The sequence below is a fragment of the Lissotriton helveticus genome, chromosome 3_1 (genome assembly GCF_964261635.1).
Source record: "Lissotriton helveticus chromosome 3_1, aLisHel1.1, whole genome shotgun sequence".
Classification (NCBI taxonomy): Eukaryota; Metazoa; Chordata; class Amphibia; order Caudata; family Salamandridae; genus Lissotriton; species Lissotriton helveticus.
The window spans coordinates 1,097,641,183-1,097,666,372 of record NC_136061.1 but is presented as its reverse complement, the minus strand read 5'-3'; the positions used below and the strand labels follow the sequence as shown (position 1 = coordinate 1,097,666,372).

General features: G+C 41.8%; 1 protein-coding gene across 8 annotated transcripts in view; it reads right to left on the bottom strand.

Moving 5' to 3' along the window:
* Positions 1-496: 496 nt before the first annotated feature.
* RBMS1 (RNA binding motif single stranded interacting protein 1) overlaps positions 497-25,190 on the bottom strand; it is a 764,797-nt gene continuing 740,103 nt past the window's right edge. For all 8 annotated transcript variants that reach the window (XM_078681673.1, XM_078681675.1, XM_078681672.1 and 5 more), the window contains exons 12-14: positions 18,386-18,466; positions 13,368-13,450; positions 497-3,080 (exon numbers count right to left, since the gene is read on the bottom strand). In XM_078681673.1, coding sequence (XP_078537799.1) covers positions 13,373-13,450; positions 18,386-18,466 — 159 coding nt within the window. In that variant the 3' untranslated portion in view covers positions 497-3,080; positions 13,368-13,372. The remainder of the gene's footprint in view (positions 3,081-13,367; positions 13,451-18,385; positions 18,467-25,190) is intronic.

The window sequence follows — 25,190 nt, the reverse complement described above, 5'->3', positions numbered from 1 at the left end:
AGTTTATTGATTTATGATTACTTTTGACAGCCTCAAAGGGTTTTTATGTATTGCATGTTGCTCATGCTGTTTGGATTATATCAACTCTCTGTTTTTTTACGTGAATGTACCTTTGTACATGCGCACTTTCCTCCCTGTCCCTTTGCAATACTATTGTGAATTGTTTTTTACTGCAAACAGTGATTATCTATTATTTTATTTATTTGTATGATTAATGTACTCTTTTATGGTTTGGAAAATAACCAAATAAAGAATATTTGACTGCATTAACAGATTTAAAAAAAGATCATGGAGCACTATAAGAAAATTTGAGGAAAACACACAGTAGGATTAATATAGCACTTGGGCATGTTAAACTCTAGTCATTCTGAATATCAATCACTTAAACCAAGGCACTCTGAGTTACACTTTTAAGAACAAAGTAATGTTATAAACAAGCATTTTCAAATAATTTCACATACACTGAAAATGGTTAAGAGAAAACAGGAATCCTTAATTCACTGATCTTTTTTATTCAAAAGTTTTCAAAAGAAACAAAACAGAAAAAAAGCTAACAACTGAATCAAATTTACAGTTCAAAAATGTGTTTTGGCATTTAACAAGTCCTAGGAAACAGAACTACAGAGTTATCTTGAACCGGACAAATAAGTTACCACTGGCAAGTTTGTGGCAATAGTAAAACAAAAATAAAAAATTAACTCTCTTGATCATATAGATATCTCTATGAAAATCTTTTTTTTCAGTCTGTACAAAAGGTCTTTCTTCATAAATTAACTTTTTTTCATAATTTAATGGCTGTCTACTATGTGATGTTTGAGTAACTGATTACTTCTTTATGTACAGAGGTTATGTTTCCCAACTCTTACCTAGACACTAAGTATGGCACATAGTTCAGACATAGGCGACAGCCCTTTCCTGGCTCCGAGGAAGCTGTTTTGTTCAATTCTGGAAAATAAAGCCAAAGCTCCAGATTTGGGATGTTTGAACCCCTTGAACGCGGCTGGAATTCCCCCACGGTGCAGGCGAATTCCACATGTACGCAATTCGGACGGCCCCCAGCCGTCCGACGCACACGCCCACAGTGACGTCAGACAGCCGGGGCCGTCTGACACATGGAAAGGGTTAAACATAGGGATGGTGCTGCATCTAGTCTGAACTTTGACAAAGCATTATATTCCAGAGAGCATAGAACCAATGATACCACAACTTTTAATTTCTTAAAAAAATAATAATAAAAAAACATTTCCAATGACTATGTAATTCACTAGAATCTAAACTTCTCAGAGCAGCAAATGCTTTTGAAACTATGAAATGTCACTGATAGCTACACTCCGATACACACAAACCACTGAAAAACTAGAAATACTTTAAAGAACTGCTTCGACCCAGCTCCCGAGCTAGGATAATTTGGTCTGTGGAAACAGGGAGGGCCAGCAACCTGTCCCAATACAAAAGGAAATAAAAATCTGAGGTAGATAACTGACCAGAAGCTGCTGATCAGAAAAGTACACAGTTATGGAAGACAACTTAATATCCTTTTAACATATGCAACCATAATGAAAGCGCTTAAAGAGTACGGAGCAACCAAATATGGATTATTCATAATAACTAAGTATTTGCTAATCAGGAATTTCATAGTTTCAAAATGTGTTTTCTTTACAGTTAACACTTGTAGTGATGATGTAAAGTGTGGCACTGCTTGGATCCAAGTCTTCCTTCATGCTTTTTTGTGTCCATACATTAATTAAAACTACAAAACCAAAATGCAAATGTACAAAAAAAGGCACATTCTCCTAACCGCAAACTGGTCCGGCAAAATAAAAAGAGTACAGAAAATTGAATGCTGAGACAAATCAAAACTACTGGCTACTGGCTCTTTGTTCTTTGGTAAAGTTACCTTTAAAAGTGCCATATCTTTATTCTTTCACCTAATATTGAGAGCTAGTACCCAGTCAACAACGTTTCTACAAATGTCTCAGCTCATGTAGATTTTTTTTTTTTAAGTCCTTTAGCTTTTGCCATTTTGCTATAAGAGCAACTTTTTGTTTGCTGTGTCAGAGCACAATCATCATTAGTATAAAGAAAAGACAAAAACATTTGGTAATTCCCCACCCCAAATCTCTAGTCTACCTACACTAAAGCTACAACATCAAGTTAGTTTTAGAAAAAAAGCAAAGACATTTTGCATTGCATCATACAGCAGATTTCCTACATCATTCAAACTACCAGAGGAAACTGTTGGCATATGGCCTTACAAACAATTTATCCTATTAAAATTTCCCCATCAGAAAATGTGTTTCACACAAAACGTTTCCCCCGCTTGCATTTCACTACCTTACCTAAAGTGAAAAATCATTAAAAACATCTACAACACATTTTAAAAAATCCGGATTTTCAGCAATTCTTCTTCAACTACCTTTTAAAAGCCCTATGCTGCTGTTTTACAAGGCATAAAAGACCAGCTTATTTGGTCAAAGCGTTCTACATCATTATTTGTGACTAATTAATGAAACAGCTACAGCATTGAAAAATTTAAGGCAAATTGGAATTTATACAAAAAGGATAGGACACTTCACACTACATCAGAGTATGACGGAAGGCTAAGAAAACGGACACTGCAACACTGCACCAGAGCAACATTCACACTGCAAGCACATAACATCATCTTTGATGTTTTACTATTTAAAACTTCAGAAACCAATTGCATACAGTAAAAAAAAATAAGGTAAAACAAAACAAAAATGTAACACAAAACTTCTGTCATGTACATGGACAAGTCTGCACAACATCCATTCATGGCCAGAAAAAAATAAGTTTTTCCTTTTGTGTTATAATACTTGATAAAAAAAAATCTCAATAAAATAAACCTGTTCGTGGGGGAACAGACGCTAGACGAATTGAAGAATTTTTATGCACCTCATAGAACTTATAGCAAAAATAGTTTTCGTTGATTTCATTATAAATAACTTTTTTTTCAAGAACCTGTGCAAAACTGTCAATAATTCCCAAAGCACAATTGATCAGAAATATCCATGATTGTTTCAGCCTTTGCACCTCCAGGCAAGGTCATAACTGCACGTCTAAAAGAGAAAAGGGGGAGAATATATCAGTAAATGAGAATGAAGCAGGTTCGATGATAACAGGCAGCTGGAGATGCAAGATTTTGAAGCAGAGGATATGCTTGTAGGTCGGCACTAGAAGTTACAACTGTGCTAGTTATTGACAAGACAACACTGGTTTATATTGGAATACAGCACATTAATCGCCCTCCTAGTGTCCGAGTCTGGAAGGTTTCTTCTAGTAAAATAAAGTTTTTCTTCTAAAAGTCGGCTCAAGGCTAAGTCAGTATCTACCAATAATGATGACTGTAGGCACACAACCATAAGCAGACCCACTGAAGTCCAGATCTGCGAAAAACTCAAACCATACTTCTTAGAGTGGACTGATTCTTTCTCTGTTCTAGCTATTCATAACACCTGTTTTTTGTTAACTCCGACATGCTCCGAAGTTTGTCTCTGCCCGCAGTACTATTCGAGATTTACACTGGCTGCCAGTGAGGCAAAGAATTCAGTTTAAAGTACTGTGTCTAACTTTTAAAATTCTTAAAACTGCTTCTCCTCCTATTTTATCGCAGATTATCCAACACTATGTCCCGTCCAGAACCCTCCGATCCTCAGGCTCTAATCTTGCCATTGTGCCCCGCTTTAAAAGAGCCAGAATGGGCGGTCGTTCATTTTCAGTGTTGGCGGCGGCTCTTTGGAATTCTTTACCCCCCACTCTCCGTGACATTCCTGATTTGCTTCCTTTTAGGAATCAAAATTTGTATGGGACTGGCGGCACTCGTGGTAGGAACTGTTCATCAATGTAAATAATATAGACTGAGGTTAGATTTTTAGGGTGCCAGGAAATAGTCCCTTCCGGCCGGTAAGGACTGTAGAATATGAAAATAGGGGGGAGTGCAAGGACTGCTTGCACTGTTTCCAAAAGGCACTCCGTTGGGAGATAGGACTCCTGAATTGAGATTTTATCGCAAGAATTCGTAAAGTTCAAACAAACGTAGTCAATGGTAGTCTTTTTAAAGATTCATTTAATTGATGGGTCACATGTTATGTCCACATAGTGACTTTTTCATGAAACAATACTCCAAGTGTATTTTAAATTGACATCAATCGATCAGTGCATTATCCCTATGCATTTCGGGCGGGGCCCTTCCTCAGGGGATAGCAAAAGATCTGTGAACAAATAAACTGGTGTCAGGAAGGAAACTCGCGACCACGAGGTGATAGTAACGAATAAACGAGTACAAATAAAATTATACATGCATTATCTGCACTACAAACGAGTTGAAAAAACGAGGGGGTAAAAAAGTGTAAGATTAGCCCAGTGTGGGGTGGGGATAGTAACTACCAAGACAGTGATGTGGACAGTAGACCAAAATCGCCCATAGCGTGTGTGCTGCACATAAACATCAAGCTCACGTGAATCAGAAAGGTCAAACCCGACACATGCTTCAAAAGTCCTCTAACAATGTGCGCGGTAAACAAAAGTGGTCTGGGAAGTGGTGGTCATGCAAATAAAGGCTTACCGAATCGTCTCTGGAACAACGCACGACGCGCTGGGTAGCCGGCAGTTAGTGTACAATGCGGTCAATGCGGAAGTAAATAAACAGCGGTGGTAGTAAAGGTAAACGACGGACTATCCCGAGTGTTAGTGGCGTGATATACATGCCCATATATCCAAAGCTCGACGAACCCAGTGATGTTCAAATGTATGGCCGCGGCCTGATGACATGCGACGTCGAAGGTGGTTACACGCAAAAATTACATATGGTAAAGTTGGAAAAACACAACAAACAAATACTCGGAATCGATGGTGGCGGCCATCATGGAATGGTCAATCGTGGTGTAGAATCACTGTTAGAATAATAACAAATGTGGAAAAGAGTGGGAGCAAAGTGGGTAAGGGAGCTAGAAAAACAAGTCATAATGGTGTGAAAAAAGTAAAGGTAGAAAAAGAAACAGAAACAACCTAATACTCGAAATTAAAATTAAAATTAAAAAAAAAAAAATTAAAAAAAAAAAAAAAAATGACCAAAAAGGTAATGGGTAGGTACAACCTGGACAATGATCGTAGGGTGATCACCATATAGAAAAGGTGGAAATGAAGTAAAAACAAAGAGAGTGAGGGAGAGGAAAGTGGAATAGACAACAAAGGGGTAAAATAAAGACAGGTACGAGCAAAAAGAAATATGGAACAACTGTATGTACGTTGAGACAACAACGAATCATAGGAAACAACTATATTCAATTCTGTCGTTAAGACCCTTGGGCTGACAAGCATCAAGTCTCTTGATCCACACGGTTTCCCTCTGAAGTAGTATTTTTCTGTTATCCACGCCTGCTCTCAGTGGGACAACCTCCAAAACCAGGAACCTCAGTTGACTCACGTTATGCTGGTGTGTGATGAAGTGAGCAGCTAAAGGAGCTTTGGTTGATTTATTTCTGATGGTACTTTTATGTTCCTACCACGAGTGCCGCCAGTCCCATACAAATTTTGATTGTTAACGCACCTCTGGCCCAACTTGGCGGGCACCAAACCTCAAACCATGTCTTATGAAGAAATCGCTAGCACCACAGCCAACCGGGCTGAGACATTCGGGTTCACCCAAGATGAAACAAATCGAATTTATGCTTTGATTCAGGAAGTAGACCCGTCTTCCACGAGCACCTTTTCCAACCCCAGTATGTTGAGACAACTACTTTATACTTCTAAGAGAATTATCAACCAACGTTTACACGCTGGAACCCTAATAAGATACCACAAAGACCAACGTATCCCTAGAGGATTACGAATCGCTTTGAAGCCAACCCTCTGTCGGAACAACCCGAAATTTACGGAACGATGGTACGCCATCCTTAACCGCTGTTCACTGGACTTAATCCTTCTCATAGTTGAGGAACTCTCAAAAGTCATCGACGATTTGGATAAAGAAATTACACAAATTTCCCGCAACCTTGAAAATAACATGCCCAAAGAGGATCTTGACAAAGCTCTTGCTGACATCAATATTCAACTTGATAAGTACACTAAAGAGATAAATGATAGAAAGATTAGAAAATACAAACGAGACACCATGGACTACAAACTGGGGGAGGTTTATAGTTGGGCAGAAGTTTATGCCCAACGCAGACAACAAAAACCATATAGTAATCCGTCTTCTGATGAAGGGAGTTCTACTGATGGTTCCACTACACAAAGAGGCAACACTAATTACGGAAGACCACCTAGGAGTACCATACCATCTAAGTCATCTGCCAATGTTCCCCAAACCGTGGCCTCAACTTCTGGTGTTCCTTTTTTAGATGTAGGCCAAACTGTCAACGTCGAACCAGGCGGAGCAGAAGCCTTAAGAGAAGAAACAACATCAATTGCTCAGGCAACCAGGAGCAAAAAAACCTCGTGATCAATATATCCAAAACAAACTTGTCCCAACTACAATTATCCACATTGGAACGTGGTACCTCTTTCGTTCCCACGTACAACACCTCCGAATTGGAAACTGAGATAAGTTTATATAAATTTATGCGGACCCTACGACTTCGACACTTTTTCACTAATGTGTGTCCCCCTACAAGTACACCTGTACAACACGCGTGCAAAGATCTAAGAAGCAAGAGCACTTTTGTGGCTCCAGTTAGTCACAAAATATTTGACTCTTTTGAAACTATTACTTTGAATTCCATCAGAGACAATTTCAAAAAGCCCTACTCTAAATACAACAATTTCAAACTTAAGGAATCGAGAGCACTCGATCAAATTGTCAACAATCCAGAGATCATGTGCTGCAAAGCCGACAAAGGCGGTGCACTTGTTGTAATGGACAGGGACTTCTACAATACAAGTGTAAGCAACCACGTCAGTGACAAGAACCTGTACATGAGACTACCCAATGACCCAACCGGAGTGTTTGCCAACACGCTTAAAGCTATTTTGGACAAAGCCTTAGCGATGGGAACGATTACTGACAAGGACCACAAATATCTCACACAATTACATCCGAAATGTCCTAGCATTCACATGCTTCCCAAAATTCATAAGGACTTACACCATCCACCCTTTCGTCCAATAGTTTCTACGAGAAACTCAATCCATGAGCCCACTGGCAAGTTCATTGACTTATATCTACAAGGAATTGTTACATCCATGTCAACTTACTTACGTGACACAACGGATTTCTTGAACCGCCTTCAACAAGTTACCCTGGAACCCGACAAACAGCATACTCTGGTAACCATTGACGTATGTGCCCTGTACACATCGATTCCACACAATAGGGGCATTGAAGCCATAGAATCTTTCTTACTTAACCATCCGATCGATGACGATTTGAAAGTTCTGATTCTTGAACTTATACAGTTTACCCTGTACCATAGCTACTTTTCATTCAACAATGAATATTACCTTCAACTCGTTGGAACATCAATGGGAAATTGTGCTGCTCCGAGCTATGCGAATTTGTTTATGCACCGTATGGAACTAGATCACATCTTGAGTCACAACAAATGGACCAACAACATTCTTACCCTATGGAGGTATATAGATGATATTTTCCTCATTTGGACTGGTCAACCCGATGAAATTTCTGATTTTCTGCAATACATCAACAATTTGGATGATCACATAAAGTTCACCCACACTATCAGTCCAGACAGTTTACCTTTCCTGGATGTGCAAGTCTCACTACAGGACAACAAACTTACAACCAACTTATTTGTCAAAGCCACTGACAGGAACAATGCTTTATTGTTCACCAGTTGCCATCCTACCTCACTCAAAACGCACTTACCGTACTCTCAGCTCCTAAGGGCCAAAAGGATTTGTTCTGACTCAGAAGCCTATGAAAGATCGGAAGAAATGATACTCCAAAGATACAGAGACAGGAGATATCCTGAGGTTACATTACAAGCAGCCAAAAATCGTGTGGCCACCAAAACTCGATCTGAGTTACTAACTACACCCATCAGACTAACCGGTGAACAGAGACCCGTCTTTGTTTCAAAGTATTCGACAAGAAGCAAGGCTATCAAGAACATCATCTTGAAGAGTTGGGATATGATCCGCTTTGAACCTGACTTCCAGGGCATTTTTAACAGTAGACCACTTTTTGCATACCAGAGAGCTAAAAACATTAAAAACATTCTTGAGACTGTACCTGTGGACCCTTCCATAACACATTCAGGCACTATTCCGTGCCTTAACTGTAGCCATTGTCACAACATAATTCCAGGTAATATCCTAAACCATCCATCATCAGGAAAAGCCATCAAATTACGAACCAACGCTACTTGTGACTCTAAGAACGTAGTATATCTACTTAAATGCCCCTGCGGACTGCCTTATGTAGGCAAGACTGAACGTAAGATCAAAGTTCGTTTGACCGAACATAAAAGTACCATCAGAAATAAATCAACCAAAGCTCCTTTAGCTGCTCACTTCATCACACACCAGCATAACGTGAGTCAACTGAGGTTCCTGGTTTTGGAGGTTGTCCCACTGAGAGCAGGCGTGGATAACAGAAAAATACTACTTCAGAGGGAAACCGTGTGGATCAAGAGACTTGATGCTTGTCAGCCCAAGGGTCTTAACGACAGAATTGAATATAGTTGTTTCCTATGATTCGTTGTTGTCTCAACGTACATACAGTTGTTCCATATTTCTTTTTGCTCGTACCTGTCTTTATTTCACCCCTTTGTTGTCTATTCCACTTTCCTCTCCCTCACTCTCTTTGTTTTTACTTCATTTCCACCTTTTCTATATGGTGATCACCCTACGATCATTGTCCAGGTTGTACCTACCCATTACCTTTTTGGTCATTTTTATTTTTTTTTTATTTATTTTTTTTTTAATTTTAATTTTAATTTCGAGTATTAGGTTGTTTCTGTTTCTTTTTCTACCTTTACTTTTTTCACACCATTATGACTTGTTTTTCTAGCTCCCTTACCCACTTTGCTCCCACTCTTTTCCACATTTGTTATTATTCTAACAGTGATTGTACACCACGATTGACCATTCCATGATGGCCGCCACCATCGATTCCGAGTATTTGTTTGTTGTGTTTTTCCAACTTTACCATATGTCATTTTTGCGTGTAACCACCTTCGACGTCGCATGTCATCAGGCCGCGGCCATACATTTGAACATCACTGGGTTCGTCGAGCTTTGGATATATGGGCATGTATATCACGCCACTAACACTCGGGATAGTCCGTCGTTTACCTTTACTACCACCGCTGTTTATTTACTTCCGCATTGACCGCATTGTACACTAACTGCCGGCTACCCAGCGCGTCGTGCGTTGTTCCAGAGACGATTCGGTAAGCCTTTATTTGCATGACCACCACTTCCCAGACCACTTTTGTTTACCGCGCACATTGTTAGAGGACTTTTGAAGCATGTGTCGGGTTTGACCTTTCTGATTCACGTGAGGTTGATGTTTATGTGCAGCACACACGCTATGGGCGTTTTTGGTCTACTGTCCACATCACTGTCTTGGTAGTTACTATCCCCACCCCACACTGGGCTAATCTTACACTTTTTTACCCCCTCGTTTTTTCAACTCGTTTGTAGTGCAGATAATGCATGTATAATTTTATTTGTACTCGTTTATTCGTTACTATCACCTCGTGGTCGCGAGTTTCCTTCCTGACACCAGTTTATTTGTTCACAGATCTTTTGCTATCCCCTGAGGAAGGGCCCCGCCCGAAATGCATAGGGATAATGCACTGATCGATTGATGTCAATTTAAAATACACTTGGAGTATTGTTTCATGAAAAAGTCACTATGTGGACATAACATGTGACCCATCAATTAAATGAATCTTTAAAAAGACTACCATTGACTACGTTTGTTTGAACTTTACGAATTCTTGCGATAAAATCTCAATTCAGGAGTCCTATCTCCCAACGGAGTGCCTTTTGGAAACAGTGCAAGCAGTCCTTGCACTCCCCCCTATCTTCCTTTTAGGAAGACATTAAAAACCTTCCTATTTTCTTTAGTTTAATTTTCTCTGTTCCCATTCACCTTTGCTGTGTTGTGTTTACCATCTCTGGAAAGCGCCGGGACGCCTCTTGGCTGCGGCATCTGAGCGCTATATAAATTAAAATAACATAACATAACATGCTGGACTGTTGAAGAGTTCCTACTTTTTTCTGCAAGTGAAACTGGGATTATAGCTTGATTTCTGCTAAATGCTCTCTGGTGAGCAGAGCTCTTAAGTTTTTGGTTTGATTGGGTGGTGCGCAGCTCGGTACAGTGGGAGTACAACCTCACAGAGAAAAACATTTACCTTTAGATACAGTTTCCAGACCCAACCACTACGTAGAGTAATAATGCACAGCATGATTTTCTAGAAGAGATTCATGCTGCAAAACAAATTATTGCAGGGAGCTCTTATTTTCTTATTACAAGCAAGTTCTTATCCTGAAACTCACAATAAATATTATTAAATGCTGTACGTATTATATAAATTTATGTTAATAGTATTTTACAATTTCAAATGGCTTATATCCAATGCTATATATGTAGAGTAACACTCCCAGGCATATACTTAAACAAAAACACAATAGAGTAAACAAACAAACTAGTAGAGTTTAAAAAATATACATTTTTAATTTGATTAAAAAAAGCAAATAATAACAGTCAGTGCATTGATCAAAGTTAATAAAAGAATCCTATACTGCTACATATGGATTCACAAAGAGAATTAAAAAGGAGGTTAGATGGTATCCGGTCGACGAGTTTCAACATAAAATTATGTCTTCATCAGGACATTTACCATCCAATTTCTAAAATTGTATTCGCGTACAGAGACAATTACTATTCTCTATTTTTCTGGCTGTATTTCGGCTGTATAGGGGCTGTATCATCAGGTTCCAAACTTGATATCTAATTAACAATTTTCTTGCATGTATATTATTAGTTTCGTTGAGGCATTCATACCCTGGGTTTCTAAGTTTCAAGCAGATGGTAATGACCCCTACAAAAGGTTGTTTGATACGTTCTTCTTCTGGGGTCTTTTTTATCAAACTGGTACCGCGATTATAAACTGATGTATTAGATAAAATCCCAAATGTAATAAAGCGATGTTACTTCGAGGTACCAGTCTTATCACGTGGTTTGGTTAAAAGGTATACTCGGCGTAGGCGTAGGATGTTCTACTGCCGTTCTTACAAACTCCTATTTCTAATAGCGCGCTGTTCACAAGCATAGCCGTTTTCCACTCGTGGTCCGGTTCCTAAGTATACGGCGGTTGAGTCTTGATATCTGTTTTTTATGGTGCCAAGCGCACGTTACTCCCGAACAGCTACACGAGGGTACAGATGATTCCGGATCCCTGCCGGTCGGTCAGGTATTCAAGAAAGAACTTGATATAGGAACCGGACCACGAGTGGAAAACGGCTATGCTTGTGAACAGCGCGCTATTAGAAATAGGAGTTTGTAAAAACGGCAGTAGAACATCCTACGCCTACGCCGAGTATACCTTTTAACCAAACCACGTGATAAGACTGGTACCTCGAATTAACATCGCTTTATTACATTTGGGATTTTATCTAATACATCAGTTTATAATCGCGGTACCAGTTTGATAAAAAAGACCCCAGAAGAAGAACGTATCAAACAACCTTTTGTAGGGGTCATTACCATCTGCTTGAAACTTAGAAACCCAGGGTATGAATGCCTCAACGAAACTAATAATATACATGCAAGAAAATTGTTAATTAGATATCAAGTTTGGAACCTGATGATACAGCCCCTATACAGCCGAAATACAGCCAGAAAAATAGAGAATAGTAATTGTCTCTGTACGCGAATACAATTTTAGAAATTGGATGGTAAATGTCCTGATGAAGACATAATTTTATGTTGAAACGCGTCGACCGGATACCATCTAACCTCCTTTTTAATTCTCTTTGTGAATCCATATGTAGCAGTATAGGATTCTTTTATTAACTTTGATCAATGCACTGACTGTTATTATTTGCTTTTTTTAATCAAATTAAAAATGTATATTTTTTAAACTCTACTAGTTTGTTTGTTTACTCTATTGTGTTTTTGTTTAAGTATATGCCTGGGAGTGTTACTCTACATATATTGTTTACCCTGTCCCAGGATATTGATCCGTACCAGGGGGTCCTTGTTGTTAACACAGTTATATCCAATGCTACACATCCCAATGTATAGAGTTTTTGGTGCTGCCTTACTCGACGACATGGTAGCTCATCTGTTTGTGGTTTCTAACATTGTTATTTCTAGAGATTTTGGCATTTGAATTGGAGGAGACAGTTAGGTGAAGCACCTAGGTTTTATACAAATTTGCCTTTTTTAATGCAAGTAAATTCCCTTCCCCAGCACCCTCTGTACACCTACATTCCCAAGGAACGTTTTGGATATTGCCTGAGCAAACTTGCTTAATTGTTCGGAAATGCTATTAGAGAAGCTATTCTGAAGATCTTTATTTACACTGATGGCCAACACTGCATTGTAATCAACCCTCCATCTTGTAAAACACAAAATCTATCTGCCGAAAAGTATTTCTGTAGGGAAGAGGATGAACAAGCACAACAAACTTAACCAACACTGCACTGAGGAAACAAACTTGGACCCACGCAACCTGCAATTGAGTGAGCACAAATATGGTTTTAGCGTGGAAAATCGCCTAATGGGTGTTTCCCCATGGGTGGAGCAGATATGTATCAGCACTTTACACAGCCTAATGGTCTTACAATCTTGTCTGTCTCGACTGGGAACATTATTTATGGGTATGTAGTTCAATCACTGCTAAATGGAAGCAAATCGGATCTGTGAAGAAACTTATTGTGTGCCAACAACAACTCTTTTTTTAATGTTGCAAACTGCATCCAGGAACAGAAAAAAATTGGAGGAACCACCAAATATGGGCCTCTGCAGAAAGGAAACAGTTACCGAAGGACAACTAAGAAACTCATTTAATACAAACAGAAAGAAAGCATTCTGCAACTAAATGACCAGCAGACATTGCACTTGACTCATTCAAAACTGGTCTAATTTGTCTTGAGAATGACTACACAAACAGATACAACTTTACACCCTGTAATTACCTTCTTTCCTCTTCACATTAAGGTTTCAGAAATAAATACAAATAATATTCAATTTTCTACTGCTCTTAAATATAATTATTGATTTGTAGAATATTAAACATTTTTGCTGTTCTTTTTAATAAAGATTTGTAAAAATGGCTTAAACTCTATTACCCCTAGACACTATACTGAGAATAAAATGTAGGTAAAGCACAGACTACTGACAGAGAAGAGTACTAGAAGATATTTACTTTAGTTATTTGTTTTGTTGATAGGTGTAGGGTGAATGTTCGTTGGATGTCTCTACTGTCACCTGCTGCTGGCCGTTGGCTTCCTGTATCATAATGAAAGAAAAAGTTGAGGAAATTAGACGTTTTTGCAACTGCAAACAAATGCAAACATATCAACTCAAAATACCTGACCACAAGCAAGGAAATATACACAGCAATAATCTTAAAAGCAAGTTTCAGTGACAGTAGTAAAACTAGACAAATCTTGCAATACATAATTACAAGTATTTCGCAATTTCCAATGTAGCTGGTATTCATTCACATTACTAGGCAAATCAAGAATTATGAGTGATGCGGTAGTACAGCGTGCAATCATTTTGCATGTAGTATTGCACTGGTTGCTTCCGGTGGCACATTTACTAGGTCAAACCTAGCATGTTTTGTCAAAGAAATCACTGGGGTATCGTCAATTTTCCTGGCAGTCCCCATTCGACAGAGGATTATAGCAATCCTGTAGTAATACTGCATCCCAGAATTATTACTGTTCCACTCAGTATCCAGTAACATAATCTTTGGCTCGAATTACAATGAGCGACCCAGACTTCATGGTAGGTTCGTTAGAGGGGATGGGGTACTCATTTTCTCAGTCCTACTATGAGTCACTCGGTCTCACTCACTCATTCTCAGTTAGTCTAACTTAGTCTCGCTCAATCTCATTCATTCTCACTCATCCCCATTCTTTCTCCTCACTCACTCAATATTACTTTGACTCACCTAGTCACAGTTGTTTCCACTTAGTCACACTCATTCCTATTCACTCTGTCCCACTCATTAGCTGACTCAGACTGACTCACTAACTCAGTCTCACTCATTCTCAGTCGGTTTAACTTAGTCCCACTCGTTTTCCCTCATTCTCAGTCAATCACACTATAATTCATTCAATCTCACTCATTCCTACTCAGTTCCACTCATTTAATCTGACGCTGACAAAATCAGTCTCACAGAGTCTCACTCTATCACTCATGCCAACTCACTCAGACTGTGATTTACTGAGTCTTACACAAGTAACACTTAGACTCATTGTCATTCCCCCTCACTCACTATCATTCATTCTCGCTCATAGTCGCTCTTCCTATCCCTAACAGACATTCTCTAAATGACTCCCTCCACTGTTGAAGAAGGCTCTAGCGAACAGGCCTAGGGATAGGTTGTTGATTAAGAACCTCAGGGCTGCTTATAAAGGGCAGATAAAGCGTAGGAAGTATGAACTTCAGGAGGAAGCATGGGATAAGTTGGCCAAGGCTGTTGAACTTTCTGAAAGTAAACTTTTTTGGGATACTGTCAACAGCCCTTTACTTAAGAGTGATAACACCCCCGTCCTCACTGCCCAGGTTAGTGAGGAATGCTGGGTATCACATTTCATGAGTATTTTTGACCCGGAAGGGAAGGGTGTCTTGGTGACTCCGGCAGCCAATCTTTGGCCAACTATCCCATTGAACATCACTGTCCACGAGGTAGAGCAAGCTATTAGACTTAGTAAGGGTGGGAAAGCTCCGGGCCCTGACGGGATGCCCATTGACCTGTATAGGGCCGACATAAAGCTATGGGGCCCCGTCCTGACCAGGGTTTTTAATGCGGCAGTTGTGGAAAGCACCCCACCCACTTGGGGGGAATCTATAATCATCCCAATATATAAAAAGGGAGATAGGTCGGAAGCGAAGAACTACCGACCTATCTCCCTTTTAGACTCATCACTTAAAACGATGAGCCGAATAATGCTGACCAGGCTGGAGGAATGGGCCGAAGGTGGCGGCATCCTTGCGCAGTCCTAATTTGGGTTCCGTAAAGGTTTGGGGACCATAGAACAGTGCATTAATTTAGACCTCCTAATAGGGAAGTATACGCGCGCAAAGCAGGGATCACTCTTTCTCTGCTTTGCGGATCTTAGTAGCGCGTTTGATCTTGTCGACCATGCGCTGCTATGGTCAACCCTATTGGAACAAGGTGCTCCTGCTGGGATTATTTATTTTCTGGCAAGATTATATATCAAGTTATCTGCCCGTATAAGATATGGACAAGGGGGAGAATGTACAGATAGCATTCAGGTAAACCTGGGTATTAGACAAGGGTGTGTTCTCGCGCCCCTTCTTTTCTCCCTCTTTATCAACGCTATTGATACTGAGCTCAAGAAGGTTAGCTCTGATGCCCCACAAGTAGATGGCCTGGCTACCCCCGTCTTGCTTTATGCCGATGATTCAGTGCTTATATCTAGAACCCCCCGCGGTCTACAGAAGCTAATGGACAAATTTGCGGGATTTATTAAGGGCAGGAAGTTGAAAATTAATACTATCAAAACTTTTATTATGCAGTGTGGGAAGAAAATGAGGAAGTTGAAACCCTTTTATATAGAAGATGAGAAAATTTAAATTGTGAACAATTTCTGCTATTTGGGTATAACGTTTAGTAGTAATGGCATGTGGTCCCAAGAGGTAACTAATGTTAAAGCTAAAATGTCTAGGAGTGCTCATGGAGTTTTTAAATTTGCGTCCAAACTTGGGGACCGTCGTATCTATGATATGCTGCACATTTACAGGTGCAGAAGTGGTTCAATTGCACTATACAGATCTGGTATTTGGGGGCACTGTCGCCATGTGGACCTACAGGTGGAAGAGAATTGTTTTATTAAAAAATTGCTATGCCTACCTAAATCGGCCTCAACTGAGATAACGCACCTGGAATTGGGGTTGGAGTATTTGTCTGATTTAATAAGTTTAAGACCTTTGTTGGTGTGGAGAGCAATTTGGTTAAAAGAAGAAACTGGTTTTACCAGGAGTATTATTAGCGATTGTCTATGCTTAGATAAATGTTCATTGATCCCATGGATTAATTATGTTATGACAACAGCCAAGGATGTATTTAACTTAGACGTCCAGGCAGACACCGAATGCCTACTTGATATCCCCAAGAAAGAGCTAAAGTGTCGTTATATGGGCAAGAAAGCGCAAGCACGGAAAAATGTTAGTATGTTGCTAGCCACCCCACAATTTTATTACTCCAATATATCTATATCTGGCTTCCAAAATTATCTGAGAATAGTTACCAGGCCATCCCATCGGTTTGTCCTCACCAGATTACGATTAGGAATTGTCCACCACTTGGTGGCATTTCCGCGTATGGGATACTATCCCTCTGTACCCTGCCCCTGTGACAGGGTTTCTAAACAGAGCACTGCACATTTTTTATTGATCTGTGACCTTTTCTTGCCATTTCGCATTGTTTATTTGAAACCCTTATTCAACAAAAAAAAAGCTGTAAGAACGATAAAATCAGCAATGAGTTTGTTATTTTCTCTAGAGGACCCTGATATTTGTTTCTTTACAGCCACGTTTGTCTTGAAATCAATGGGCGCTAGGAAAAGCATGGTCTTCTAATTAATCAAGTTGTTTATTAATCAACACGAGCGGCATCTGTTTTTAATCTGTTTTTAATCATTTGTTTTAACTACTGTTTTTAACCAGTATTTGTTAGTAAAATTTGTATTAGAACGTTTTGGAATGGATGTATATTGTATATATTCTGTACGCTTTTATGATTGTTGTGAAATCGAATAAAGCTTCTGAAACGAACGACTCCCTCCACTGACTCTCTCACTTTCACCCGTACAGTCATGTTCTCACAAACACACTCCCTCAAAGAAACGCTTTTACCAACAAACACATACTCTTGCTCATTTGCAAAGCACACATTTAAAATGTGTGCTTTAAAATTCAAGCTAGCACACAGGCTAGCTTGAATCCAGTGGCAAAGTGAACAAGGGACTCACGTCTGAGCATACCCTGCCAACTTAGGGCGAACAAAGCGATACAAAAGAGGATGATGGACGGAGCGTTCGAGCAAATCCAACACTCACCCCCAGTCAACTGATCTGTGTATGCTCAGAGGCGAGTCTCGTGCTCTCCACACCACTGGAGTCAAGCTATCCTGGCTGATGACGGCTGATAGCCAGAAACCGGTCCTAGGATGCTTGATTCTGGTCCAGGGAAGACATGACTTGGCAGTTCGGGCTGGACTGTTCCCATGAGGCACAGGGTCAAGGCTGATTTGCATATGGCCATGTTTGAACTGGGGTGGTGTGGAGTGCAAAAAACGATGGATTTAGGTCCAGATCTCTATACTGGGGTGAATGTATGACATTGTTCTGCTTTCTGTCCATCAACTGTTGTTTTTGCATTCGTGAGTTAAGGACACTTCAACAATGTGTTTCTGTCTGGCCTAAATGTTGAGGCAACTGCAAATGTCTGTTACAGGATGATTGACTGGGCCTGCGGGGAGTGAATTGTGGGTGCTCTTGGCTGGTGGGTATAAGGTGTATATGTATGAATTCTATGGACAAATTCAATGGGAAAGGGAAGAGCAGGCTATACATAGAGAGAAGTTTGCAGGCAAGCAACTTGTGGGACAGCCAGGTAAGACCTTGAAGTTACTTTTCTGCCATGGTGCAGAAAGGGAAAGAGCTCTCTGTGAGCACTAGGAACCTGATACAGCAGATGGCGGGGAGCTGAGGCAACCTCATGATTTCTTTGTAGAAAGTTAAGTGGGTGACGCACTGCAGATCGACAGGGTTGGTAGAACGTCCAACTCAGTATAATGATAGCACTACATCATACACAGACTTCAGCTAGACACCAGCTAGTTTCCTGGCATTGCACAAAAAGTATAATCACATAACAGATGTACACGCAGGCGGTGCACCTCTTAACGATTCAGATTACATACACCCACTCAGTTGATTGTCTGAAACCCTCACAGCAATGGAAAGGCACTGCTGGCTTACAGAGTGCCCAGCACTAGTGATGTCGGACTTCCAAGAACAGAAACAGGAGCAACAAAGAAGGCTATGCTTTTTGTTAAATGTATATATGCAACTAATTAATGTGCAGTTTAGCAAGCCAAAACATATTACAATTATCATGCACTTGTTAGATATTTCTATATTCATCCCATTTTACTGTTACTTTGTTTTTCACAAATGTACCAACCTCAACAGAAACAGCTGCGGTCTGAACATGAGTATATTGGGGTATGTAGGCTCCCTGCATAGCTGTTGTGGCCGGCATGTACTAAAGAGAAAGAAAGAAAATCAGTTACTATGATGTTTAAGAAGATCTTAATACAATTCTTTGAAAAGAAACTAACAATTTCAGAGTCTCTCTTAATGCATATAATAAGTTAAAATATTTTCGTGTCTTAAGAGATGTAACCCTTCGTTTACCAAGAGGTTCGCTACAGTGCGCAGATTATGGAAGTGTATGTTTAAGTGCTGGAGAATCATCTCAATTTTGGATGGCAGTACTCCCAACACCATTAGTACACTTCTAATGACGTCCTTGTGCAATGTCAAAACGCCAAGAGGCAACTTCATGAAGTTATCTTTATCAGGCATCATTTCTAAGAGATCATGCACTTTTTCACGCTGTCAATGTGGGGCTTTTTCATCCACTAAATTAAGGGAGACTATACTCTTCAAGAACTATTCACTTAAGCAGAGCAATAGCAGGAAGGGCTTCAATATTTCCAACCTCCATAGATAAGAGACTTCTCCTCTGGGTAAAGTTGATGACCCTTTAAAGTAGAAGGAACAGATCTGAAAACTAGGCTGGGTAAAGCCAATCTGGAATGACCAGGATATCTCAGCCCACCTGGATCTCCTTATAAGAGGGGAGATACTTGCCCATTAATTTCAACTTCATTCCATCATTCGTGGAACCAGGCTGCCAATCCATGAAGTGAATTGATCACACAGAAGAGGGCTGGGGTGCTATATTTGTGGAGTATCTCAATTCTGGATCACACAACAGTAATAAAGGTATTTTGAGTTACATCGAAAGCCTTCTGCTCCAACAGGTTGTGAGGGAGCAGGGATCTACTTTGCTTGTCTGAGAAGGCACCGATGGAGACTTACCCACAATGTGACCCCTCCCTTGCCACACATAGTTTGAGAACTCGGTGGTGACCACATTACTCAAAGACGTTGAGCACACGAGCTGACAATCCCAAGGTTAAACCAAGAAAGAATGAGGCAGAAAAAGCCTTAACTAGTCCTCCAGAATGCTCTGCTAGATGGAGTTGGTAGGATTGTAAGTAAAGGGTGGCACTGTGCATCACCATCATGCAGGACATCTGTAGTTCCAAAGCTTCTAAAACCACCAGGCCTTCATTGCACATGGAGCGAACCACTATCTGGGAGATTGGCATTATCCTTTAAGGAGGAGGAAAAGCTTTTGCCAAGGTGAAATCCAGCCTCGCACCTATAAACTGAAGCCTCTTGGAAGAAAGCAAGAAGGAAGTGCCTCCCATAACACTATCTTGATGAAATAATAATGTCGTTTTTGCTGTCGCCAAAAGTCTGTTTCTGTGGCTAGGATCCTTGTAAAGGCTCAAGAGGTGGTACTGAGATTGAATGGCAGTTCCGTGTACAGGTAGCGCCTGTTTTCCATTGGGAAACAGATGTACTTCTTCTGTTCTACCTACATAGATATATGGAACCAGCTATCTTGTTTTAAAGCTCTAAGATGGGAAACCCTCCCTTTTTACATACAAGGAAATATTAGGAGTAATATCCCTGCCTTGCTTCTGGTATGAGACCATCTTGATTGTTCCTAGAGGAACACACCCCTCCCAGACATTTTTAGTATCCTGTCTGGGGCAGAGGCAGCCTGGATGGGGAGGCACTGGTAGGTGTGGAGTATAGTAATTATTCACCAGTGTGAAGATTCATGTGACTGTGATTATTTCAGTACAATGGCAGTAAAGGAGGGAATGCCTTCCTGTCACTGAAGTACAGTGGGCCTCCAAAGATGGTGTACAGAAGGGTTCATGGTCCCCAAGGAATTCACTGAAAATTGTTCTTTCATCTGAAGCTCTTCCACTTCTTTAGGAACATGAGGCTCCAGAGAGGGGCTTGAAACAGTAAGACTCCCGAAGTTCAAACTAAATGCAAGGCCTTTGCTAGATGGTAAAAAAAAGATGGTCTTGGAGATCCTTGGGTGGCCTTCTTTTATTTAGTCACATATGCACCTGAACAACCTTCCCCCAATGGCCTGACAGTGTAGGGGCCATTAGAGGATGGACATTCTATGTCTGTTTTTACCCATCTGTCACCGCCAGGAAAAATCTGGCTGTGATGGACAGAAAAAGCAATAATGATCCCCATACTCTGCGAGAAAACTCACCAAGTTTTGGGGGCATTAGAGAAACGAACTCCTGGAAGCAACTCATAGGAAGCAACCACAGTGATGCCGCCTTTTAAGGCACAGAGATGACCGCTGGGCTGGGGGTCATCTCTAAATGCCGCAGAAGGAGTGCCATTGTGATAGCAGAGGTAATGCCTTCTGTGATTCTGACAAACTACTCTATCAGTCAAACCCTAAACCGGGCCCAGAGCTTTTGGTCTGGAGGCTGTATCAATGAGATATCAGGAGACTCTGCGCAATGACTTTGTTGCCCAAGGTTAGTATGAATTCTTCCTAGGTCAGGTACAATCAGATGAACCAGTTGAACTGGTGTCAAAGATGGAAACCTTATCCTGCCACAATGGCATTGGCCTGTCACAGGGAAAGACTGGCGGATGTGTACAATTTCTTACCACATGCCTCCAGATACTTCTCCTTGTGAGAGGTTGATACTTTACTCTCCAGCGAAGCCACAATCACCATTACAGAGCGAGCTCAGGAATTCCCTCACATATGCAGTGTACTGTACTTGGTCACATTATACACATTGTCCAACAACTGAGGTGGCAAGCTAAGATAACGTTTTCCTCCTAATCTCCTGAGCTTGCTTCAGCAGCACCTGTGGTTCCACGGCTGCGGCAGCATTTTCAAAGCGTTGACAATAGTAGCATCTGACTGGACGCAGGCCCTTCTGGACAGCTTCCAACCCGATGATGTAGCTGGAGCAGCTAGGACAGAGGGTAAGACTGACAACTAGTTTGGCACTTACTATACTAGGTGAAATAGAAGAACTAGTACCATAGGCTAGTCTGGAAGGACAGGGTATCTGTGCTCTAAACTTTCAACAAGCATTGGCAAATTCAATCAGCCTCATTTTGCCATTACGGTGGTCGCTGTGATTGACTTTGCCTATGTTGGATGCTTTTAAAATGCACTAGCATTAGCCAAAACAGTAGTGACAGGACATCTTGAAAGTCTACTGTTTTTATACGTACAAGATGGCCACCACTTTGCGTGATGGGATAAGGCATGATGCAGCTGCCATCTTAAAAGTATGGACTAGCGTGATGCAACAGAAAATCCATCTTGAAAGTATAAATTCTATACAAGATGGTCGTCATGTTGCATCATGTTAGGGTATGTCATGTAATGTGGCGATCACTAGGAAAGCATTAAAACATTTTCTCAGTAGGAAGAGTGGAAGGGGGAGACGGAGAAATAGTAAGTCTACTAGAAGAAAGGAAGACATTAACTCCTATGGATTAATAATGAATATGCTACTTACCAGTATGCATCTGTTCTTGGCATGTAGGGCTGCTAACATTCATATCTTAGCATTAGATCGCCGCCTAGTGTTGGGTCCGGATGATCGCACATTGTTGTCCTGGAAGAGTCTTCGAAGTATCCTGAGATAGGTGGCTCCTCCCCTGGACTACAGTGCGCATGGGCATCGGCTCCATCCCCAGATTGTTTTTAGCCATTGTGGCAGAGATGGAGTGTAAAGTGTAAGGATGTCCATGCTAATGATTGAAAGCAAGAGTATGTCTGCAGCTGCGACAGGCACCGGGGAGGAGGGTGGGCGATATGAATGTTAGCAGCCCTACATGCCAAGAACAGATGCATACTGGTAAGTAGCATATTCAGTTCGAGGCATGTGGGCTGCTAAATTCATATCTTAGCATAGAATATATAGCAGTCCCTCCATTAGCGGCGGTTGCCCGTGCCAGCTGCAGAAACCTGAAAAAGTGTCTTGAGAACAGCCTGCCCAACAGCTGCTTGCTGTTTGGAATGCACATCAACACAGTAGTGTTTTGTAAAGGTATGTGGCGTAACCCATGTGGCTGCTCTGCAAATATCTTCTAAAGGAATGTTTCCAAGGAAAGCCATGGATGCCCCCAATTTGAGAGTGGAGTGCGCCCTTGGGGGTATTGTTAAGGTGCGTTTGGCCTTTTGATAGCAGATCTGGATGCACTTAACAATCCATCTGGCTATTCCTGCTTTGGAAATAGGGTTGCCCTTGTGCTGTGGCGAAAAGGCAACAAAAAGTTGTTTTGATTTCCTAAAGTGTTGTGTCCTGTCAATGTAGTACATCAACGCCCTCCTAATGTCCAAGGTGTGGAGCATTCTTTCCGCCACCGTTTGTGGGTTTTGGAAGAATGCAGGCAAGTCAATAGTTTGGTTGAGATGAAACTGTGACACCACCTTCGGAAGGAATTTGGGGTTAGTACGTAGTACCACCCTATTTGGATGAATTTGTATGAATGGCTCTTGGATTGTGAGCGCTTGCAGCTCACTGACGCGTCTCAGTGACGTGATAGCGATAAGGAAAGCCACTTTCCATGTTAGGAACTGGAGCTCACACGAGTGTAGTGGCTCAAAAGGTGGTCCCATCAGCCTGGTGAGGACCACGTTGAGGTTCCACACCGGAGCTGGTGGTGTTCGCGGGGGAATGACTCGTTTCAGACCCTCAAGGAAGGCCTTAATGGCAGGCACTCTGAAGACAGAGAGATGCTGCCTGTTCTGAAGATAAGCTGCTATGGCGGATAGATGTATCCGAATAGAAGTGTACGCTAGATTGCACTTGTAAAGGTGTAACAGATAGCAAATGATGTTAGGGATAGATGCATCTAGCGGGTTTATGTTATTGGCTGTACAGTGAATGACGAAACGCTTCCATTTTGCAGCATAGCACGCTCTGGTAGTCGGCTTCCTTGCCTCCTTGATGATGTCCATGCATTCTGGAGGTAAGTGAAGGTAGCCAAACTCTAGGACTTCAGGAGCCAGATCGCCAGGTTGAGCTGTTGCGGATCTGGATGCTGAATGTCTCCATGGTTCTGCGTCAAAAGCTTGGGCGTTAGGCGCAGCCTTTGATGCGGCACCACTGAGAGCTCCAGAAACGTGGTGTACCATGCTTGGCGCGCCCACGTTGGAGCAACTAGGATGAGTGTCAGCGAGTGCTGCCGTAGTTTTCTTGCCACCAGCGGTATCAGAGGTGTTGGTGGAAAAGCGTACGCAAATTTGCCTGACCAGTTCATCCATATCGCATTGCCCTGCGACTGTGGGTGAGGGAACCTGGCGGCAAAGTGTTGGCATTTTGCGTTTTCGTTTGTGGCAAACAGGTCTATCTCCGGATGACCCCACTGCTGGAAGTACGGGTGGAGTACTGATGGGTGTAACTCCCACTCGTGCATTTGATGGCTGTATCTGCTGAGCAGATCCGCCATCTGATTGTCCTTGCCCGGGAGGTGTTCTGCCATGAGGAAGATGTTCCTTTGAATGGCCCACTTCCACATGCTCTGAGCCAGAAGAGACAGCTGTGGCGAGTGGGTGCCTCCCTGCTTTTGAATGTAGTACATCGCTGTCATGTTGTCCGTCCGGACTAACACTACCTTGTTGCACAGATGTACATTGAAGGACTTGAGCGCCATGAAGATTGCCATCAGTTCTAGATAGTTGATGTGCATCTTCTGTTGCTGCGTCGTCTATAGTCCCTGCACTGTGTAAGTGAGCAGATGAGCTCCCCATCCCTGGAGAGATGCGTCCGTTGTCAGGATAATCTGTGGCACTGGCTCTTGGAACAGTCGGCCCTTGCAAAGGTTGTGTGGATTCCACCAATGCAGAGAGTTGTACGCCCGACTGGTAACCAACACTAGGTCTGTCAATTGTCCCTGAGCCTGTGTCCACTGATTTGCTAAGCACTCCTGGAGCGGGCGCATATGCAAACGTGCGTGAGGGACTATGAAGATGCAGGAGGCCATCATGCCAATCAACTGCATGAACACTCTCGCTGAAAGCGAGTGCTGTGGTTTGAACTTTTTGATTAGAGACTGCATGCTGTCTATCCTGACCTGGTTTGGCTGAGCCATGGCCGTCAGGGTGTTGATTGTTGCGCCCAGAAACTGCCGGACGTGTGCCGGCTGAAGGTGGGACTTTGGGTAGTTCAGCGAGAAACCCAGATTGTGAAGGAGGTGAATGGTAGTCGACATGTCCGCGGCGCACTGTTGTTCCGACTTGGCTTGAACGAGCCAGTCGTCTAGGTAGGGGTAGACATGGATGTTCTGCCTCCTGAGGTGCGCCGCCACCGTCGCCAGACACTTGGTAAACACTCTTGGGGCGGTGGTCACTCCGAAGGGTAGGACTTTGAACTGATAATGCCTGCCTTGGATGGTGAACCTGAGATATTTCCTGTGGGACGGGTGTAGTGGTATGTGGAAATAAGCATCCTTGAGGTCTAAGGTTGCCAAGAAGTCCCCTTGGTTTAACAAGGGAAGAATCTGTTGCAGTGTAAGCATATGGAAATGTTCTGACAGTATATACAGGTTGAGGGGACGCAGATCTAGAATGGGTCTGAGAGATCCGTCCTTCTTTGGAATAAGGAAGTACAGGGAATATACCCCTGTGCCTTCCTCCTCCACTGGCACGAGCTCGATTGCGCCTTTTTGCAGCATCACCACTACTTCCTGCTGCAATAAGTGCAAGTGCTCTGCGGACATAGGCCGTTGCCTTGGTGGAATGTTGGGTGGAGTGGACTTTAACTCTAGACAATAACCGTACTGGACAAGTTTTCGCACCCACCTGTCTGTGGTGATGTTTGTCCAGACTGGCAGGAACT